This window comes from Bos indicus, chromosome 12 (genome assembly GCF_029378745.1).
Source record: "Bos indicus isolate NIAB-ARS_2022 breed Sahiwal x Tharparkar chromosome 12, NIAB-ARS_B.indTharparkar_mat_pri_1.0, whole genome shotgun sequence".
NCBI lineage: Eukaryota > Metazoa > Chordata > Mammalia > Artiodactyla > Bovidae > Bos > Bos indicus.
In genome coordinates, this window is record NC_091771.1 from 50,189,925 (window position 1) to 50,207,806 (window position 17,882).

The following is a 17,882-nucleotide window of genomic DNA, read 5'->3' on the forward strand; positions in this document are numbered from 1 at the left end:
TAGCACCTATCTTGTGGGATTTCTATATGGATGAAGTGATCCATTGGAAAAGACTCTGATGCTGGGAGGGATTGGGGGCAGGAGGAAAAGGGGATGACAGAGGATAAGATGGCTGGATGGTATTACCAACTCGATGGACGTGAGTTTGAGTGAACTCCGAGAGTTGGTGATGGACAGGGAGGCCTGGTGTGCTGCAATTCATGGGGTCACAAAGAATCGGACACGACTGAGCAACTGAACTGAACTGAACTGAACTGAAGTGGTCCAAGACATGGAAACCACAATAGTGCTGAGGCACAGTAAGTCTTATGAGAGTATCTGTCTTAAGTTATTCCTTTCATTTTTACTACCAGAGCACTGCCCTATCTTATGTTCTCTTAGCCTAATGCCAAAGACAAGGGTAAAAAATCGAATCAGAAGGTGTTAGCCAAGGCCTTGGGAAAAGAATCTGTGTGAATCTTTCTCAGTCAATAAGAACCCTTCCTTTGCTCCGTTCAGATACATACATACCTTGAAGGTTGGGGACCTTAAATTTCAGTCCATTCAAGATCTTGGGAGGGCCCTACTAATTCTGGATGTATAGTTTGCATTCTCTTTCTTTACAAAGATCTCTAAAACTAAAATTTTTAAAGGAGCTTTTTTTTAATATGATTTGCATAATTTCCTACTGGTGGTTTTATCTTTTTCTTATAGATAATAACAGTCCTCACAAATTCTGAACAGCAATCTGCTATCTCCTCATTTGTTGCTTATCATTTAACTTCCAAGTAAGCAGTTGTTGTTTTGTAAAAACGTTAAGATTTTATAAAATCAAATCTGTCAATGTCTTCTTTTGGTAGTTTCTGCATTTCTGTGTCTTAATAAAGGCTTTCTTGTTTAGGGACAAAATAACATTTTTATTTTAATGATTTTAGTATTTTTCGTGTTTACATTGAAGACTTTGATCCCTCTAGAATGTATTTTCAGTAGATACATAGAAGGAATCTTTGGATGGCAAACTGATTCAACACCATCTCTTGAATCACTCAGCCTTTTCTCCCCAGATTTATATTCCCTTTACCATACACCAAAAACTGTTCCATTTTTGTAAAGGTTATATATATGTTTGAAAACAAGGCATGTTCTGCAAAATATTATAAATTTTTTAATTTGACTACTACATTTAAATTTTAAATTTGACTATTACTTATTCACACAGTTGAGCGGAAATTCAATAAATTTTGCCATGTGCTTTTGATTTTCCTGCCTACTCAACAGATATCACAAGTTACACTTATTATGGCTCATACATTTTCTGCTTTATTCTACAGCTCAACCTCTCCCCATCAACACTACCATCTATCATACTGAATCACATTTACTTGCTCCCAAGTCTGCCTTCCCTTCAGACTATAAGTTTCCTGAAGGCACAGTCCACATCTCAATCATCTCTGCATCCCCAGTGCTGAGCACACTACCCAGAACGTGATTTTGGGTAGGCCAAAAAGTTCGTTTGGGTTTTTCCATAAGCAGATTTAGAAAAACTTGAATGAACTTTTTGGCCAACCCAACAGATGCTTAGCAAGTATCTATTAAATTGTGTGTCCTCTTGGGTGCAGTAGCTTTCAACCTTTTTATTAGGGGACAAGGAGAAGAGAGGAAAACTGAGTCAGAATCACCTCTTCCTCATGTCCCTCCCCCTCTTCAAAACACATTTTTTTTTTCAACTTGCTTTATGACATCATGTCTATTATCTGGGTGATTTTCAAATGTCCCTCAAAAGTTAGGAAAGTTTCATTCCTGTTCTAAACCTTTAGGGAAAAAAGAACACATCATCAAGTGAGAAGAGAAAAAAATCTACAGTCAACATTCTGGGAGGGTTTGCCTCTCTTCATTCATTCAACAAATATTTGGTCAGTTCCCACTGTGCACACAGTAGAGTCTTAAGAACTGTGGGAAATACAAGTTCCTCCCTGGAGTCTGCCTCTGGAAAAAAAAGTTAAAAAATAAACAAAAAAGGAAAAAGAGCCCAGCACCTAGGAGAGACTGACTGCACAAATTTGACTGGATGTGAGAAATAATTCTTAGGGCTCTTGGTTTACATCGAAACAAAGAAGCATTCAACAACAGTAGCAACTTTCTCACTTCCTCAACGCCAAAGCAAACTCCTCTCTGCCAAGGCCAACTTATACTGTACCTTCGATCCTTTCACAGAGCTTATGCAAAGAGTGCATGGGGCAGGCCTCACACAGCTTAATCTGGGTCTTGGCACTCTGCAGGGCAGCGGCCGTGCTGAAAGCCTGTTTCAGAGTCAGCATTACCTCATCAACCTACAAGAAAAACAGAGGCCAGGTCTGCAAACGTTTGCCTTCAGGGTAACATATTAAAAGCCCAATAGCAATGCGAGGCTTCGTTGATGCCTACTAAATCTTAATAATGTAATTTTGATGATAGAGAGAAAACATTGTCTTGAAGTTAGACCTTCAATTAATTATACATAAAATTGGAAACTGGATGAAATAAGACTATTTTAATGTGCATAATACAACAATACTGACCTGTTACTTGAATGCTGTTTTTGAATCCCACTGAGTACTATGCTATCAGTTAAATGATAGTCGATCAGAACTTTGTTTTCTTTTTTTAAATTTTATAGAATTATAGTTTAGTTTTGTTTCAGGTAGACAGCAAGGTGATTCAGTTATACATATATATATTCATTCTTTATCAGATTCTTTTCTCATATAGGTTATCACAGAATATTGAGTAGAGTTCCCTGTCCTATACAGTAGGTCATTGTTGGTTATCTAAGGTCTTTATTAAAGTAGTTTATCAGATAAAGATCTCTTTGGAAGTTTTGCCTGCAATACATAGGGAGCAACAAAATAAGTCTAACATTAACTTGTGTTAATAAGTATCTTATTGATTTTATCCTTTTGGATCATTTTTAGTGCAACAAGTGAACATGTGTTTAACCAAAGTTCTGGGGAGAAACGAGCTCAATAAATAACATGGTAAGTGGGAGGGAGGTTCAAGAGGGAGAAAACATATTTTTACCTATGGCTAATTCATGTTGACGTATGGCAGAAACCAAAATAATATTGTAAAACAATCATCCTCCAATTAAAAATAAATATATTTTTTAAAAATTAAAAAAATAATAATCTTGGGGAAATTCTATGAAGGCTGCTGAAGTTTCTTTTCCTAGAGTTCTACTGAGATATAATCGATATACAGCACTGTATAAGTCTGAGGTGTACAGTATGATTTGACTTACATGCATCATGAAATAGTTATCACAATAAGTTTAGTGAACATCATCATCTCACATAGATGCAAGATTAAATAAACAGAATTTTTTCTGTCCTTGTGATGAGAACTCCTGTCTTTTCTCTATGGCTTCTATTTATTAATATTCACATTTTGCTTCTGGTTTGTGACACTAAGAACTGCTGACATCTTCCTGTCTAACAGCGGGGTCTCACCACTAGGTCAAGAGCTTGAAAACTGCCAGCCTGTCTCTTCCTTGCTCTTCCAATGACTTAGTCAAGAAGTTGGACTCTAGCATTCTCATTTCCTGGTTGTTTCTTCGAGGTCAACCAACAGCTCATCCTCCAGGCATTGTTAAGCCAACTTCAGGCCAGGTTTCCTCCTCTGTGGCACAATCATCAGAGTAAAGTGTAGTTTTCTCACCCACTGTAGAACTGAGGTCAAAGTCTAAAACCTGCATGGGGAGCTGTAAAGTACCAGTGCCTCATCCAAACTCTCTCTGATATTCAAAACCATTGACACGCTTTATAAACTATGCTTTGTTTTGTTCTGTTTTTATTGAGGTAACATTTGTTTATAACATTATATAAGTTTCTTGGTACAAATTTAATTCAACTTCTGTATACACAGTGTGCTTAGCACCCAAGTCTCACTTCCATCTGTCACCATACAATTGACCCCTTTACCATTCTGCTCTCTCTCCCACCCCTGGTCCCTCTGGTAACCACCAATCTGTTCTTTGAGTGTGTGTGTTTGTTTCTGATTTATTTTTTATACTCTGCATATGAGGGAATCATACTTATTTCTCATAGCGTAATACCCTCAAGGTCTAGGTCCATCATGTTGTCATTAATGGCAAGATTTCATACTTTTACATGGCTGAATAATAATCCATTATATATATATATATATATATATATATATATATATATATTCCCTGGTGGCTCAGATGGTAAAGAATCTACCTGCAATGCAGGAGACCTGGATTCAATCTCTGCATTGGGAAGATCCCCTGGAGAAGGAAATGGCAGAATTCTTGCCTGGGAAATCTCATGGAGAGAGGAGCCTAGCAGGCTACAGTCCATGGGGTCACAAAGAGTCAGACATGACTGAGCAACTAAGCACAGAACATACATGTGCATATATATACACATCACATCTTCTTTATCCATTCGTCCATTGATGGGCACTTCCATGGATACCATATCTTGGCTCTTGTAAACCACAATGAACAGAGCGGTGCATATCTTTTCAAATTAGTGTTTTTAGTTTTTTCAGATAAATACCCAGAAATGGAATTGCTAGACCACATGATAATTCTAGTCTTAATTTTTTGAGGAATCTCCATATTGTTTTCCATAGTGGCAGCACCAGTTTATATTTCTACCAAAACAAAAGGCCACAGGCACAAGAAAAGATGCTTAACATCACTAATTTTTAGGGAAATGCAAATCAAAACCACAATTGAGATATCACCTCACACACATATCAGAATAGCTATTACCCAAAAGACAAGAAATATTTAATAACAAGTGTTGGAGAGGATGTTGAGGGAAAAGACCCTTCGTACACACAGCCATTTTTAAAGACCTTTTTCTCCCTTCCCTTACGGCCTGGTTTAAGAAAAAGTTATTACTTAATGGAGTTACTCCACTGTTGCATCTGAGTGTATGAAGAGCCTGGAATAAAAAGAAACTTCATCCACAAGTCCATTCTCTGTATCTCTATTTCTGCCCTGCAAATGGGTTCATCAGCACCATTTTCCTGGAGTCCATATACACACATTAATACAAAATATCTGTTTTTCTCTTACTTCACTCTGTATAACAGGCTCTAGGTTTGTCCACCTCAGTTCACCTAACTCAGATTTGTTCCTTTTTATGACTGAGTAATATTCCAGTGTATATGTGTACCACAACCTCTCTATCCATTCACCTGGACATACTAGGGGAAGGAGAGGGTAGGACAAACTGAGAGAGCAGCACTGAAATATAATGCATGCATGCATGCTAAGTTGCTACAGTCATGTCTGACTGTGTGTGACCCTACGTACTGTAGCCTGCCAGGATCCTCTGTCCATGGGATTCTCTAGGCAAGAGTGCTGGAGTGGGTTGCCTTGCTCTCCTCCAGGGGAATCTGCCTGACCCAGGGATCAAACACAAGCCTCTTACCTCCTGCACTGGAGGTGGGTTCTTTATCACTAGCGCCACCTGATGTAATACCATGGGTAAAATAGAAATCTAGTGGGAAATTGCTACATAACACGGGGAGCTCAGTCTGGTTCTCTGTGACAACCTAGAGGGGTGGGATGGGGGTGAGATTCAAGAGGGAGAGGATATATGTATATATATAGTTGAGTCACATTATTGTATGACAGAAGTCAATAAAACATTGTAAAGCAATTATTCTCCAATAAAAAATTTAAAAAGACACTTTATTCTTCTGATATTGCTTAAAGGACCAAGTAGCCAGTGATTAGTCAGCTATGTTTTACTATAACTTTTTAAAAGGCTCATCAATAATTTCATATCATTCTATGTACAAAAAATGGAGTATCCATAATCTGCTCTTTTATACTATAATTTAAAAAAATAAAGAGTTCTAACGCTCAAAAATAAAAGCACTACATGCTTTAGTAACTTTGCATTTTAATTTATTTGCCTTGTTATGTATTCAAAAGCAATTTCAATGACTTACATTGATATTTACTATTGTTTTCTTGTTTCTCATTAATTTAAGGCAGTGAAGGGGTTAGTCACCTGTTTAACTTTCAGGTAGTTTATTATTTGTTATTTGGTAAGAATGTGATGTAAAAGGCCTCCAATGGAAATACTGAACTTTCATGATTTTTTAATCCATTTCTAGATGAAACGAGATCATTTCAATGGTGACTGAAATGTGGCTACTGATTTCTCCCAGCCATAAATATTACTAAAATTTTACTTCTAAAATTTTCAGTGTTTTACTTTGCTTTAATCTACCATTTTATAGATGGTTTATAAATTCTATGATGGTATCAGAGCAACTAAAAGTTAAATTAATACTATGAAGTTAAATTCAGTTCAGTCGCTCAGTCGTGTCCAACTCTTGGCGACCCCACGGACTGCAGCATGTCAGGTTTCCCTGTCCATCACCAGCTCCCTGAGTTTGCTCAAACTCCGGGAAGGTAAATCAGTATTATGAATAACTTAATTGTTTTAGTTTAGATCAGCAACAACAAAAAATCCTAGAAATGTTAAAAGTTTAACACTAAAGGAATGAGTAAAGAGAAATCAACCATATGGAACAAAAAGAAAGTATTCTTAGTGTGACCATCAGGAAAAATTAAATTTCCAGAGAAAATTATGTGATGGAACAAAGAAAGCTAATTTATGAAATTAAGGGGAAATTCCATGATGAAAATAATGCTCATAAACATTTCCCTACCAAACTTAAGTTCTGTATGGCATTTAAGAATGAGAATCACAGAATATATAAGGACTTCAAAAGATTATCTAGCCTCATTCTCTGGGAAAATCTACACTCTTAACCCCACACAAAGCCTGGGTCTTGGTAATGTGGATTTTGGGGGGGGTTTCTTTGTTTTACTAGTTTTACTTTCCTGGGATACTATTGTGGGGATCTGTGGATCTGAGGAGTTCTACTTTTTCTGTCTATGAACAGTAGTCAGTTCCATTTTTTTTCATACCTTTTAAACCACTTTTGGAGAAAGCAGAAATGATATTTTCCAGAAATCTCAAATGTGGTTAAACAAGATTAAGCCACTTGCTTTGCGTTACTTTACAAAAGAAGGAAGGGAGGGAAGGAGGAAGCAAGGGAAGGAGGGAAGGAGGAGCACTGAGCATCTAAACTTCTGGAGTAACCCTCCAGGGCCCATCTGAACGCTATACAGTAAGGCCCCTATCCAGGAACCCTTCAAGTTGGGAACTTTCAAAGACATGAACATGCGTTCACGTGTCAAATCACGTTAAGTTAGCACACATGCCTGGCGCACATTGTCACATGCGTCCGTCCTCTACAAGTGGTTGTGCTTTTGTGTACTTTACTGCACAGGACTGTTGTGAGCAACAAGAGGAGCTTACTAATGAAGACCTGATAGAACTGGAGGCCCAGAAAAAAGACAAAGACGAAAGGAAGAAGAAGTAACTGAAGAACCAAAGAGATTCATGACACAGGAAACGGCAAGGGTATTTTATCTGAGCAGACACTGTTAAGGTTATGAGACCCAGGACCCAAATGTAGACCCGTACATAAAGATTGCAGCAGCTGTTCAGAATGCAATCCAGTGTTACTGTGTTATCTATGGTGAGAAAAAAAAGAGCTAATACCCAGACATCACTGGATTGTTTTTTCAAGAGGGTAGATGGAATTGAATTCAGCAAGGAAGCAGAACCTGTGCCATCAGCATGAGGCGTGAGTGAAATTTGAGATTGCCCTCCATCTCCTATTGCTGACACTCCTTCAGCTCTACCATCTCCCACCTCCTCTCCCTCCTCCAGTCAGTAACTCTTCTTGCCTGTCCACTCGATGCCAGCCCCCGTGTGCCAGCTGTTGTACTGTGCTACTACACTTTTCAAGGTACTGCACTATAAGATAAAAAGTGTTTTCTTTATTGTTTTTGTCTGTTTTTTATGTATTGTTTGTGTGAAAAGTATTAGAAAACTATCACAGTACAGTACTATATAACTGATTGTGTTAGCTGGGTACATAGGTTAACTTTGTTGGACTTAGGAACAAATTGGACTTACAAACAAGTTCTCAAAATGAAACTCGTACGTGTGGGACTTACTGCACTGTTTATCATTCATAACAATCTCTACAAAGAAACAAGAGAAAAAGCTAGTTGCATATTCTCTGTGCTCAGAGTAGATAAGTCAGCATGTGTAGTTTTGCAATATTTTGTCTTTCACAACTACCAAGCCACATCAAACATAACACTGCTTAGACCTATATAATATTTGACTGTTTTATTCTATATGTCAGCTGCTTGAACCATCCTCCTTTATACAGGAAATTTACATTTAATTTTTCCTGTAGCTTGCAATTCTGATGCCTCACCATTCAGTTAAGATGGTTACTGATAAAAACAAGTGAACAGGATTTCAAAGATTCCAGCACAGGCCCCTCCTTAAGAATAATGATGCCAGCACTAATATTCTGATGCAACTTCAATGTAACAGGAAGACATTCTCAGCCAGTCTTGGCTGTTGCCTGAGCCACAGAACTTCTCAAGATGGAAAAATGCAGCATGTTCCTAGACTCTCAACTCTGACTTCCTGTTCTGAAAACTCATCCTATGTACACGAGGGAAAAATAAAAATACTAAAAAATACAAGCAAAACAAAACTTGTAAAAGAGGTTGGAAATCAGAAGGTTTTACAGTTTTCTTCTTGGTGGAGGTTATCCAGTAATCAGAAATTTGTTACTGTTCTTTTTGTTAGTCACTCAGTCATGACCAACTCTTTGTGACCCCACAGACTGTAGCCTAGCAGGCTCCTCTGTCCATGGAATTCTCTAGGCAAGAATACTGGAGTGGGTTGCCATGCTCTCCTCCAGGGGATCTTCCCGACCCAGGGATCAAACCCGGGTCTCCTGCCTGCAATGCAGGCAATTCTTTACCATCTGAGCCATGAGAGAAGCCCTAATCAGAGATTAACCAGCACATATAAAAAGATTACCTGAAGTTAAGAGTAACACACTCTATCACTCAAAAATACACTTACCAACCCCTGCTCTTCTAGAAACTAATGGGGGATACAACAGTAAGGACAGCCTGACCTTGTAGGAGTCACCACCCAGTGGGGTGGAAAGTTATGTGAACAAACACACAAGATAATGGATTTGCAGGAACTGTTAGAGATCTATGACCAAGGCACAGCAAGAGCAATTACAACAAAGCAGGGAAAGGGGTCAATTCCTGGAAAACGGTGTCAGGAAAGGGGTTACTGGGAGTTTATCTTTAAACAGGGTCCTAAAAAGTACACAGTAGAAAAGAAGGGCAAAGGGATTCAAGTCAGAGCAGAGCAAAGGAGGCCTGCTTCCCAGAAAAGAATGTGAAAACGGATACAGAAAGAGAATATACACAGTCTCCTTGTATAGCAGCCGGGTGGACCCTCAAGGCTGGCACAGTCGCATTCCCCACCCGATGGTATGAAAGCAGTGAGCCCTGGCTCTGCCCTCCTCTGACAGGCAGACCCCTCACTCCATGCAGCTCAGAATTTCAGCGGCATTTCTGTGAGCCGCACCACCCACGTATCTCCTTGATCTCACGTGTCCTATGCATGAATCATTTGTTGCTTCAGTAGGAAGCCAAATAAACGCAGCCTCACATCAGGCGTCACAGCAGCCTCTGGAGTCTGGCCTAGAGACAGCTGAGCGCAGGGGACAGCATGTGGGAGGACACAGCAGAGAGAGGGAGAGCTTTCGGGGGGACGGAGAAGCATGAGGTAGGCCCTTCTGCCACGCTAGACCATGTAGATTTTGTCTCTTAGTAAGGAGCCATAAACTGGTCCTTCGTGAGAAAAAAACTACAACGTAAGGTAGGCTATAGACAGATGACAGATTAAAGCAGTGGCAGGAAGACTAGTTAGGACACGAAGGCGATTATCTTTCTAAAGAAGGCCCAGACTTAGATACCAGACAGAGAGAAAAAGGAAAGCGAGATGGACATATGGGACATTCTACCTTCGAGTTTATAGCAAGGGTCCCCAACTGTGGGACCACAGACCGATACCGGTCCATGGCCTATTAGGAACTGGGCCTCACAGCAGCAGGTGAATGGTGGGCAAGTGAGCGAAACTTCATCTGTATTTACAGCTGCTCCCCATCACTCACATTACCACCTAAGCTCTGCCACCTGTCAGATCAGTGGTGGCATTAGATTCTCATAGAAGCACAAACCCTACTGTGAACTGCACATGAGGGATCTAGATTGCATGCTCCTTCCTTTTTTTTAGTTGGATGAAAATTGCTTTACAATGTTGTGTTGGTTTCTGCCATGCAACAGTGAAAATCAGTCATAATTATACATCTATCTCCCAGTTAAAAGGTCCTTAAAGAATTATCCCAAAACCAATTCCAGCCCCCATCCATGAAAAACTGTCTCCCATGAAACTAGTTGGAGAAGGCAATGGCACCCCACTCCAGTACTCTTGCCTGGAAAATCCCATGGATGGAGGAGCCTGGTAGGCTGCAGTCCATGGGGTTGCTAGGAGTCGGACACGACTGAGCAACTTCACTTTCACTTTTCACTTTCATGCATTGGAGAAGGAAATGGCAACCCACTCCAGTGTTCTTGGCTGGAGGATCCCAGGGACGGGGGAGCCTGTTGGGCTGCCGTCTATGGGGTTGCACAGAGTCGGACACGACTGACGCGACTTAGCAGCAGCAGGACCATGAAACCAGAGCCTGGTGCCAAAAAGGTTGGGGACTGCTGGTTTGTAGGATTTCGTAAACAGGTGGATATAGATGGTACCAAAGGATGCATTATGATTTCTAAATATGGAAGTTGTGTAAATGGAACAGTCAAAACAAAATACGGCAGGTTTTGGAAGGGTAGGAGAGCAAGGATCTGCAGTGCAGGAAGAATCAGTCTTCGGAGGAGGGACTGAGGAAGGAAGGAAGAGGGGCGAGTCAGGCAGTGGATGGGTGGGGAATGGGGCAAGATTACCCTACATTCTCACTTTCTACCTAAGTCTTATTCAGTTGGCATTTTCCAGGATTGTATCCTTGGCTCTCTTTAGCCTTCTCTCTTTTTCTTGCCCCTGCGTGCTCATCAACCCCCACACCTTCAATCATTTTTCACCCAGTGACCCTTAAATTTCTATCCCAAGCCCTAAACTAAACCTATATAATACAGTGTCACTTGGCTATCAACATGTGGTTTTCATTGGTATGGCTAACTGCCTAAAGTGAGAGCAAAACTTTAAAAGGACCCCTCTTGCGTAAAAACCGTTGAATGCTACATTCCCTAGTCAGAAAGTGTCTTGGCACCAATTCATCTCCATTTCTTCATTATCCCTCAACTCAGTGTCCACGCTGGGAACACGGAAGGCAGTGACTCCCAAGGAGTTACTAGGGAGGATTTAAAATGGATGACCAACAAGGTCCTACTGTATAGGAGAGGGAACTCTGCTCAATGTTATATGGCAGCCTGGATGGGAGGGGAGTTTGGGAGAGCATGGATACACGTGTACGTATAGCTGGGTCCCTTCGCTGCTCACCTGAAACTAACACCACGTTGTTAATTGGCTATATCCCGATACAAAACAAAAAGTTTTAAAAATGAGTTAGCAAAGAGGATGGCAACATGCATTAAGGAATTGAGGAGAATGCAGCCTGGCTTACTCTGTTCTAAGTGGTGGTATTTCCCTGGGGAAAATCAAGGGGGAAGATGTATGTCTAATAAATGCCGTGCTTCCAAGAATGGTAATGTATACATCTAAAGATATGTGCTAAAATGGTTAGGAGAGGTAACTCAGGAAGGATATGTAAAAAGGAAGAATATGTAAAAAAAATTTAGGGGAAAACACTGACATATTTTTAGTCACTCAGAACCATTTCCAACTTCGTCTTACATATTTCTTCGAAAATTCTAACTGTTCCCATTAAAGAGGGAGTGAGAACGCTGGAGAGAAAAATTGGCTTCCAAATTCCAAAGAAAGAAAATCAAGGCTAAAAAAAGACCATAAAGAAAGTGTTTTTAAAAGGAGGACAGGGGCTGATGAAATACAGAGAAAAAAACAAAATCGCTGTCTACCCTGTTGAAATAAGCATTATCTACCCTGAAATGTTAGAGCAACTGAGAGAATAAAAGGTCTTCTTTATCTTCTTACATGAGCAATGGAAAAAGTAACCACTCTTCTTCCATGATCAAGCTTTTCCTACCTTTTAAAAAAAACAGCCAACTCATTGGAAAAGACCCTGATGCTGAGAAGGATTGAAGGCAAAAGGAGAAGAGGGTGGCAGAGGATGAAATGATTGGATGGCATCATCGATTCAATGGACATGAACTTGGGCAAACTCTGGGAGATGGTGAGAGACAGGGAGGCCTAGCATGCTATAGTCAATGGGGTCTCAAAGAGTCAGACACGCCTTAGCGACTGAACAACAACAAGCACCACCTTTGAAAAATACTCCCAGTAATATTTCTGGATTTGTTAAACTCAAGAAAATTATCTAGGCCAAAAAATTACCAAGACAATCTGGTTTTGTTTTTCTATTGTGGTTCTGCCTCAAAGGGCAGAAACTCATCTCTGGTTGCCCTCCTCTTTTTCCACTGATGGCCATTCTGTGAGGCTTGGGTCTGTCAGAGACAAGTCTCCCAGGAGTCAGAGGTTTGGGGAGGAGCCTGTGGACAGCAGTCACCCCACTTACCAGAGATTCACTGGCACACTGGAACACGTAGCAGATATACTGGCTCAGTCCAGGCTCCGAGGACTCCCGACAAATAAAGCCGAAGTGATCAACATGCTTTATACCCTAGAGAGAGAAGAAGTGGGGAGTTTATAAGATTATGTCCATTTAACCAACACTATGCAAACAGTTCTGTGCTTTCACACTGTCATGAATTTCTCCTTCACGGCACTGTGATAGGGGACATAATGTCAGAGCAAACTTTTATGGCAGGCTTTTGATACATAAAATAAAGAAAACCAGCTCAGATTGCTTTGTTTCTGGCAAACACTCTGTGACTCGGGGCCACAGAAGGAAAAGCAGGATGGCACAATCCACTGTCTCTTGTAATAAAACCACTACCCAGTGTTTGGCAGTACCAGAGTTTTCAATTTATTGGTCGTCATTGAGCAAGCAGTCTGATGATTCATCATAAACCCTGTTCTTATTTACTTGAGATTAAGAATCATAAAACTGACAATGCTCTACTGAAATGACATGCAATTCCCTAAAGCCTGCATTAGAACTACTAGAACATTTGTCTATTTATAGACATTCAAGGAGTCACAACTGTTAGAAGATGAATACATTAAAGAAATTACTGCAGATGTCAATGATCCAAATTCACAAATCTGTACTTTCTGAACACAAGCTAAATAACCTCAGCTACACTTTATAAAAAAATTCTGAATCATTTGAGAACTTCAATCAGCCTGAATATATACACACCAATTAGCAGCCAGTAGCACCTTGTGGTCTGGCGTATTGCAGTCCATGGGGTCGCAAAGAGTCGGACACGACTGAGCAACTGAACTGAACTGAGCACCTTGTTGCTTTAACAGAAAGCACGGTACTTTGAAAAGTCATGAAAACCAAAACTTTAAAGTTGTCCTGCAATCACTTGAATTCCAGGGAAAAGGAAACAGGCTTTGGAGTCAGATTTGTGCTTCCACCTTAATTCAAGCAATTTACTAGGTATGAGATATTGTGATGTGTTGATAAAAAGTATCTCGGAAGTTCCACTTCTCATTATAAAATAGTAGTCATGGCACCTATTCCCCAAAATTTTTCAGATTCAGAACTAAGAAATATCTTAGTTCTTTGCATGTTTGATAAATAGTAACCACAATTCTTGTATTAATAAGCCTCACCTATCCAGTGGATATGGAAAAAGGAAATCAACTCTATAAAAAGAAAAAGTTAATAGGAAGAATAAAGTTATACAGTCCATGAGGTAAAAGTAAATTCCATCTGATACAACTCATTCATGATTATATAATTTCTTTGACTTGGGACTTCCCAGGAGATCCAGGTTAAGAATCTGTGCTTCTGCTGCATGGGGAATGAGTTCAATCCCTGATCGGGGAACTAAGATCCCACATGCCTGCAAAGTGCAGCCAAAATAAAATAAGTAAATAAAATAAAATGGAGAAATAGCATCATCTTAAAAAAAAATCTTTGACTAACTTGGCATTAAATGGGGAAAATGCATAGTACGTCACCAGCTGACCAAGTTTTCAGGCAGTGGCAATGTTCCAGTAAAGAAAACCACTCCCTTATTCCTCACGCTTGCCAAAAATCCAGTCCTACTGATTTTGAAGAAAGAAACATACATAGGGGTACATGTGAGGAGCCTGGTGGGCTACAGAACATGGGGTCGCAAAGAGTCACATCACGTCGTATGTTTAAAAGTATGCCTGTTCCCAAATGCAGCCACCCTCCATCAGTGCAATTCTGTGGAAAAGTAATAGGAGCTGGCCACGCAGTGAGGGGCAGAGATTAACCTGACAATTATTCTGATCAAAGGCCTTTACACAAAGCTTCCTCATATTTCAGTCAATTCTTTTTCTTAATTCTTAATGTCACTACAAAGCTTGCTTAAAAAAAAAAGAAAAGGAAAGGAAAAATCTTGTTTGAACTGCAAGTTTACATATTTGGTTTGGCTGGTTCTTTTTTTCTTCTTTTTCAATTTTTTTTTTCCCTTAAATGGTCAATGAGCATTGCTAGTTTTCTTCCTGCAAGACTTGGGGTGGGGCTAGGAAGAGGCACAGTCTTTTCCAATGGTGACTCTTGCTCTGGGAAACAGGAAATACACAGCTTTGCACACAACTCTCTCCTCAACACTGGGCATGAGGCCCAATATACAGAAATATTCATTCAACATTTATTGAACACCTAAGCATTAAGCTCTGTCTTAACACATCTTATTCTCTGAGGCTCTACAGCATAAGACACCCACCCTCACAGACCTTATGATTATGCAAAGACCCCAAGGAAACATGTTGTTACGAGAATGCTTAGTAAATACTATTTTTCAGTTAAAGTGAATCATCTTTCTACCAAATTTTTTGTCCCTTAAATAGGAATTTAGAAATTTTCAATATATTCACCCTAGAGTCAGATGCTGCCTTTCTCAATTATTAGAGTAGAAAGCTTTTATCTTCAGAACATAATTCTAGGTCTCCATATAACAGAACAAATATTAAAATAAAACACTGGAAGTGAAACTACATTAGCTGAGTCTGAGGAGAGTAATTAACAAGATGTACTAAAAGTTGTCATTTTCCAACAGAAGAATATCTGAACATCCTACCTATGGCAGTGCTAACTCCAAAATTCAAAAAAAAATTTTTTTAATAGGCAGCCTTGATTTTCAACATTAAAATATAGGAAAGGGCCTTGGCAAGATCCAAGACCCTGAAGGTACCTCTAAGGTACACCTATTAGGAAATAAGTTATTGCTTCTCTATTCCAGGGACCGCCTCAGAGGCATCCTTGCATTTTTAGCTTTCCCATATTCAGATTTAGATATTCCCTCCATTCCAACATCTTCAGAAATTCTTCCTAGGTTTGCCATATAATTAGGCAGCTCTAATTTTTGGATAGCTGTACTAAATTATTATATTACTATGGTACTTAGAATACTACTTTATGCCTGATATGACCTCAACCACATATAATTGTATTGATTATTTTTAAAACTTTTATATACACAATATAAGAATTAACAACAAGTAAAAGGCCAACGATACATACACAAACCTTCTTTTCAAACTTTAACATTTACAACAATAAACTTGAAAGTACTGGTTCTCCTTTTATTACCTATTATGGCATAAAGAGCAAACATGACTCAGTGATGCCAAAACCCACTGCCCAAGATTCTGAGGAAAACTAATCAAGAAGATATTTCCAAAAGAACTCACCAGCGCAAAAATTCCACTCAGCCCTTTGATGAAGGGGTGCTACGAGGAGACAGGGCTGATGACAGTGAGCGCAAAATACTAGGATACTGAGGACCTGGACCCAAACACACGAACACTCTGAAGATAAATCCACTTGGCAAAAACCACCACAATATTGTAAAGTAATTAGCTTCCAATTAAAATAAATACGTTTTTAAAAAATAAATAAAATTTGAAGGGATTCAATCCCAGTTATTTTCTGGTTAATTGAGAAACAAGCCTTAATTGGTTTCCTCAAATACTATAATCTACTTCAATACATACCTGGGAACAAGAAGAGATATCTTTAAAATTCTTCTCAAGCACAACTGATTTAGTGTCCGGACTGATAAGGTTAATCTCAAACCGCCCAACCTTAAAAATAAAGCATTCCAATTAATTTCAACTTACCAAGAAGCTAATATCTTAGTTTACAATTAAATATTTGACTAATAATACAGATTCAAATACTCTATACAAGATATATGGGCTTCCCTGGTAGTTTAGCCGGTAAAGAATCCGCCTACAATGCAGGAGACCCCGGTTTGATTCCTGTGTCAGGAAGATCCAGTGGAGAAGGGATAGGCTACCCACTCCAGTATTTTGGGGCTTCCCTTGTGGCTCAGTTGGTAAAGCATCCACCCGCAATGCAGGAGACCTGGGTTGGATCCCTGGGTTGGGAAGAGCCCCTGGAGAAGGGAAAGACTACCCACTCCAGTACTCTGGCCTGGAGAATACCATGGACTGTATAGGAATATACAGTGTCAATACCTAACCCCATCAAATTTACAACCTCAGTTATCAATCGTCTGAAAACAATTCTTCCTTTCATCTAGAAATCATGAAATAAGCTGCTCTTAATTTAAAAGAAACCATTTTTTTCCAAATTAGAAATTATTGTCTTTTCAAAAAAAAAACCAACCTTTATAATTTAAAATCTTACTTTCTCACAAAGGATCAACAGAAAGATATACTTTCAATGGGGCAGATACATTTTTTTTTAGTTTTTTAAATAAATAACCATTTAGAAAAAAATTAACAACATGGACTCTGGCTAGCTAAGAAAAAGAACAAATCAAGAGAGGAAACTCAGGGGACTTTCCCGGTGGTCCAATGGTTAAGACTTCAACTTCTAAGGCAGAGGATGCTGGTTTGCTCCCTGTTTGGGGAACTAAGATACCACACGCCTTGCAGCCAGAAAGCCAAAACATAAAACAGAAGGAATACTGTAACAAATTCAATAAAAACTTTAAAAATCATTCACATAAAAAAAAAATCTTAAAAAAAAAAAGAAGAAACTCAGTTAATGTATTACCAAAGAAAAGACTATAGACACTTTAATCACATGCCTCAAGTTATCAAGAACAAAACAGAACAAAACAACCATGAACTTCTGATAAAGCAAATATTACATCCTGGGACTATTTACCAAGGTACACAGTGCAATTTCCTTCTTAAGGACTCTTTGCAATGGGACAAAAGGACCGTCACTCCTTTTTTCAAGAAAACTCAAATCTGAGGAAAACTCTAATCCTCAAAGCTGAGGATTAATTAAAGAATCTCTACAGGGCATTGTTAGGAATTCAGTTCTTTCAAGTGGAATTGGACACTTTCTATACCCTGTACAACTTCAAAAACTACTTTTTAGAATTAAGAATCGTGTTTTACACCTATAATACAACCTGCACCCAATGATTTTAACAACTGATCCAATAAATTATCAGGCCTACGATGTTTCCTAAACCTCTTCTTTGTATGATAGAGTAAATTGGTGTACCCTCATCTGAAGATACAACCATGAGTCTCTGGACTTTTCTTCTCTCTAGAAACTTCTCTCTCCTTCAAGAAGATTCACACTCTCCCAGACTCACATCTTTAAACCCTTCTGACTTTCTGCAGTCATTAAAAAATAATAATAATAAATAGCAACATTTACTGAAGAATCACGTGTGTGCTGAGTCATGTCCAACTCTTTGCCACACCATGGACTGTAGCCTGCCAGACTCCTCTGTCCAT

The 17,882-nt window shown here is 39.2% G+C and overlaps 1 protein-coding gene across 7 annotated transcripts in view; it reads right to left on the reverse strand.

The window, feature by feature from the left end:
• TBC1D4 (TBC1 domain family member 4) overlaps positions 1 to 17,882 on the reverse strand; it is a 210,753-nt gene that overhangs the window by 65,424 nt on the left and 127,447 nt on the right. For all 7 annotated transcript variants that reach the window (XM_070800342.1, XM_019971563.2, XM_019971564.2 and 4 more), the window contains exons 3-5: positions 16,152 to 16,241; positions 12,625 to 12,729; positions 2,177 to 2,309 (exon numbers count right to left, since the gene is read on the reverse strand). In XM_070800342.1, coding sequence (XP_070656443.1) covers positions 2,177 to 2,309; positions 12,625 to 12,729; positions 16,152 to 16,241 — 328 coding nt within the window. The remainder of the gene's footprint in view (positions 1 to 2,176; positions 2,310 to 12,624; positions 12,730 to 16,151; positions 16,242 to 17,882) is intronic.